This window comes from Limulus polyphemus, unplaced genomic scaffold, assembly GCF_000517525.1.
Source record: "Limulus polyphemus unplaced genomic scaffold, Limulus_polyphemus-2.1.2 Scaffold3115, whole genome shotgun sequence".
Lineage (NCBI taxonomy): Eukaryota > Metazoa > Arthropoda > Merostomata > Xiphosura > Limulidae > Limulus > Limulus polyphemus.
In genome coordinates this window covers 68,498-73,982 of record NW_013668725.1, presented here as the reverse complement: position 1 = coordinate 73,982, position 5,485 = coordinate 68,498, and the positions used below count along the sequence as shown (strand labels likewise).

The window sequence follows — 5,485 nt, the reverse complement described above, 5'->3', positions numbered from 1 at the left end:
TAAGAGGGGGCAACGTGACGCGAGAGGAGGGTAATGTAATGTGTGCGTAGATAGTGAGTAATTGATCTGCAGTCAGAAGTATTATTGAGCACGTTCGTCGTTATAGCGTTTGTTTAGATCGATTGTTGAAGTTGAGTGTATCGGTAAAGTTGTATTCGGAAAGAATAAACCAGTTTTTATTAAGAAAGAACTTGTGTCGCTTAAGTTTCGTCGCAACGAAGTTACGGAAAATCAATTAACAAACGGAGACGTAACAATCCTTTAGACATCTGTCCAAACGTTCATATAATCTAGTTTACTCTCTATAATTGTACTCTACTAGGAAATATTGTCTATTTTGACAATAAAGATCTTTTAACAAAGAAAGTACTTACCTATTATGTGTGAATGTACTCCAGTAAGACTAACGGAGCAGAGTATAGAAATTAACCAGCAAGAACCCATTCTTTTCTTCAAGAACTTCTGTGGACCAACACAAAATAAGGCTGGTATTGAAGTTTTATCTATCTATTCATTGTTTAATCAATCGATCTATCTATTTTCATATCAACTTTAATTCTTCTGTCTATCTAGCTATCAATGAGTGTGGATATTTTCTTAAAGCTATTACACACCAAAGGAACTGTAGTTTCGTTCAAAAACGAATTTAATAAGATACTTGGAGTCAGCCATCGTCTTAAAATAACATTATAATCCTGAAGATAGGCTTCAGTTTGCTTGCAATATAACATGGTGTAGAGAAGAAACAATTATTTTGTGTGATTGATGCTATTATAGACTGAGATCTATAAATATTAGCAAAACCCAAAGGTTAATTACGATAAAGTTTCTGCAATCAGCTATGTAAACACTACCGGCTAACATGTAGAATTATACACGGTCTTTTCTTGACGTTAAAATACTTTTATTTGCGAGCTTTCGGCCCTCTTACCGTAGCCATCATCGGGCAACAGTACATCGTTACCTACTACACTAAACATACACTCACATTTTTGGTTCATTTATTTGTGGAATAAGCCAAAAAAGGTATGTTATCGAATAAAGATTTATCAATTGAGACAATGGTTTACAAGACCTGTCTAGTATTGGTGAAAACTGAATACTGTGATAAACAGAAATGGTTGAATAAAAACATGAACCAATAAATAACTTATGACCTTAAACAATATTACTTTCTGTACCCTGAACAATATATCTTCTTGTGATATTGAACAAGATACCATTTCGTTACCTTGAACAACATATTACCTTGTAATTTTAAGTTGCATAATATTGTTTCGCGTTACAATTCGTCAATTTCTTGTATGAAGGCTCCAATAACAGAGCAGAAAACTCGCAAATAACAGTATTTTAACATAGAGAAAAGTCCGTGTATATTAATTTACCTACGCTATGAGTCTTCAAAATCAACTACCGATACATGTTACAATCTTAGCGCTTTTGAAGTAATCCGTTGATAGAACAAGACAGGGAGCTATAAAACATAAAGGAAAAGCATAAAACAGCGAGCGAGTAAAACGTAACATCCAAGTTACCTAAGAAGATCAGTTGTTAGTTTAGTTTAATAAAACACACATCATGCAAAATAAATGTAGAAAAAAACTGATTAAAAGAATGTCGGAAATTTCGTGAAATAAGCGATTAAACGTGAAATCAAAAAGTGCTACAATATAGTTGCTTGAAATAATAGCTTCATTTATAATTACGTTGAGGATAGATAACAAGATAGTCGTCTAACTAATCGTAAAATAAGTAAGAAGTTTAGAAAGATTATCAAATATACGTTTAGCAAAAAGTTGACACAGTAGTAAAATTTTTAAAACGAACTTATCAACATATGTGATTAGTACGAGCATGTGACTTAGTAAATTATATCGACCAAGTGATGGATTATTATTTAGCAGTGGCCTCATTAATAATCAGCAATGCTGACGTAACCAAACAAGTGACTAGTCCATTGAAGTGAACAGACAACAATTAGTAAATAATGAAATGAAATAACAAAATATTCCCTAATAATAATTAAATAAACACTAGTAATCAAAACAGAAATTAAAATGTAAAGAGATAATTAAAAGTGAGTAGTACTATAAAAACTATTCGTTACTATTAGCTAATACAATTACGGAAAACGTTTACAAGTGAACAATCATTTTAAACATTTTGTAAGATAACGAGTTATTTGTCCTCACAATGCATCAAGTTAAACGAGCACTTACTGATTGAGTCTATATTTTTTTGCTTTTCCTAAAGCAAGGTAAGTATTTCAATTAAGATATCCTAATTTAGGGAAACGTTAATTTCTAATTAGCTTCCTTGAGGCTATACTCTTATATTTCAAACTGCACGATCCTGATTCTAAGCCTTCTTATAACCTTGAACAACAAAGTTTCTTTTAAACTTGAACAAGTTATATTTTCTTTAATGTGAAACACGTATCTTTTTTGTAAAGTTCAGCAAGATACCTTATGTTATCCTCGGTAACATATGTCCTTATTACCCTCAACGATATATTTCCTACGACCTTGAATTATACGTCTTTCTATGACACCAAAAAGAATATCTCCCAAAGGCCCTAGTCGATATTTCTTCGTGTGACTTTCAATAGTATAGTTTCACACTAGATGCAGTGTTTGATTCCCCATGGTGAACACAGCAGATAGTCGAATATGGTTCGCCCTAAAATAAACGAACAAATAATCACACTAGATGCAATAGATAAAATCAGCGCAAACTAAAGTGTAGTCCTTTTTTGTATTTCTTATGAGCAGAGTAATTGGATCAGTTCAGTCTTAGTTGTTTATCAGAAATAGGATCTTTTCTGTTGCATGTACCGCGTTCAAATAGAAAATAATGTCTATTCATGAATGTAGTTTTTAACGCTGATTTCAGAAATATATATTAAAATTTGGAGGAATGAAAAGAAATATTTTTTTTTACTTTTTTCTTTTGTTGGGTTAGATCAGTTTATGTGTGGTTACATCAAGTTAAACTAATTAGTAAATAATTACGTGTTTATTTAAATAAAAAATAAATTTGATTAAAAAAATTTTTAAATGAAAACATTTCCTCATTTCTGTCAGTTTAAAAATCAATTCACAAAATTTTAATTTATATTTCTGAATTCTGCAGCAAATTGAAAGTACTCGGAATATGGTTAAGAGACGTAAGAGGCGACGTAACAAGTTCGTTTGGCGCCGTAGGCATGGAAATGATGATCTCTTCAAGCAAATATTTAAGAATATTTCTGTATTTTCACATTGGATTTGTTATATTTTCACCAGATACTCTGTATTGTCTTGATGTCTTTTTAATACATGGGTATATATGTAATGCTAAAAATACTTCCTTTGTTTTGTAAGCGGTGCATGAAACAGAAAAGATGCCAGAAATATTTAATTTTACGTATTTTTTCCAAATAGAATTAGTATTTGTGTTATAAAATAACTTTAAACGTAATAGAAACACAAAATCTTAATTTTTCCAGTATATTTTTGTTAAACGTTTAATCCAAAAATTGTTACAATATTGTTGCTTGAAATAATAACTTAATTTATAATTACAAAGAAGATAGACAATAAGACAGTTGTCTAAATATGTAACTAATAACAATTATAGAATAAGCGAATAATGTTAAATAAGATAAAATGCGAGAACTTTCAGTAGATGACCTCTCTTCTTACTGGTATATAACAATGAAGGTCTAGTCGTCGAAAGCATTAAGGTTTTATCGTTTTGTTTTCAAAGTGACTTAACGATAGACGTGTTAATTATGAAGTAATATTGATATTGGAAATAACAGCACTCTTGACTATATTATTCACATTCAAACTTTTTTTTCGACTAAGTAGTCGCATGAGGTTTATTCAAACGTTCCGGTTAGTTAGCCTACTGGCAACTGACATGATGCTATTAAAAACATTTAGTTTGTCGCAAACATCAGAACTTACACGTACAAAATGTTTGCATTCAATATTTATGGATTCGACTAATAGAGCTTGGAAAAACTTACACTTACATAACTTCCCGGTGGTCAATGCATTCTCCGTCAAAAATTACACGTACAAAATGTTTGCATTCAATATTTATAGATTTGACTAATAGAGTTTGGAAAAACTTACACTTACATAACTTCCCGGTGGTCAATGCATTCTCCGTCTACGGATTGGTTTGAACACGTTATAAAAATTGAAGACCATCAAAATATCCAAGTTTCGTTAAAAAAATCTTACAATATTCTCTAGAACGTGACAATGCAGTACAGTTTAACAATGAACAAAAGTTTGCATCAATAATTTCTTCAGTCTAAAGAATCTTCCCGATGTTTATACATGAACAAAATATTATAGAAACTCTTAACGTTTGGATGTTAGGAATATGAAAACTCACGAACTGTGAATATGCATCCTGAAATGTGGAAATATGTCCTCATATGAAGAGAAACGCGAAAAAAAAAGGATTTATTAATAATCGAAGTAAATAATGATAACTTATAACCGCCTGTGTATAACTGAAACAAGATGATGAAAGAAGAAAAACATAAGAACTTGAAATCACTTATTACAATTAGAAATATTATTTAAAATACTCTTTTTAGGATCTTTGTAACTATATGTCAAAGAAAGGGTTTACCTATACACACACACACATATATATATATATACAATGCTATGCAATAGATTAATTGTTCATAGCCGATTAAAATAAGCACTATAAAACAATAATGAACTTAATATAAACCAGAAACATAATAAAATGGAAATTCAAAACCACACCTCTGCTACCACTCCTTGCTTTCGTCGTCAAGTCATAAAGGATAATGACTGTGATCATAGGACCCAAATGTGTTGGAGATATTCCATCAGTCAGGCAAAATCTGATGAAAAACTTGCCAGCAACTAAGGAGAATCAGTTAAGGGCTAGGAGTTGAGTGCTTAAACCCACAACGTCTCAACTCCAACTGCCTTTCGCTGTCTGCAGCCAGTTGTGGGAAAGCAATAATACATGATATTTAGAAATCACTTTAATGAAGAATTAAATCAACCCGATAACAATTCTACAAAGTGAAACTCCCAACCTTCCACCTTTGAATTTATGTGATAAATAATAACAACAATATGATATTCTTCGAGCAGAACTAAGCAACCCTTAATTTCTACAGAACTCCCAACCTCCACCCTTTTATTTGATGAGAGACCCTTACTGTTCCAGCATAAACCGGTTAAGCTGAGACAAGCCCAGCTTCCTGAAGTTGATCTTTCCGCCCGGTATACTGAACTATTCTAAAAGTTTAACCCTTAATATAGTTTCATATTTATAATAAGAAAGTAAATAGAAATTAATAAACCAGTCCTGATAACCATTATTTTTCAGTTTATATTTTTATAAATTAACATTATACATAAAGCACTTATTGTTATTAAAAACTGTTAAAAAATATTTTTAATTGGGGCGTATTAATCCCTTTAAGAATACCGACGGAACA

General features: G+C 31.2%; 1 protein-coding gene across 1 annotated transcript in view; it reads right to left on the bottom strand.

The window, feature by feature from the left end:
* Positions 1–5,034, bottom strand: part of LOC111088097 (relaxin receptor 2-like) — a 54,983-nt gene extending 49,949 nt beyond the window's left edge. Inside the window, exons 1-3 of the mRNA XM_022397054.1 lie at positions 4,776–5,034; positions 2,466–2,679; positions 375–462 (exon numbers count right to left, since the gene is read on the bottom strand). Coding sequence (XP_022252762.1) covers positions 375–444 — 70 coding nt within the window. The 5' untranslated portion in view covers positions 445–462; positions 2,466–2,679; positions 4,776–5,034. The remainder of the gene's footprint in view (positions 1–374; positions 463–2,465; positions 2,680–4,775) is intronic.
* Between the last annotated feature and the right edge of the window lie 451 nt (positions 5,035–5,485).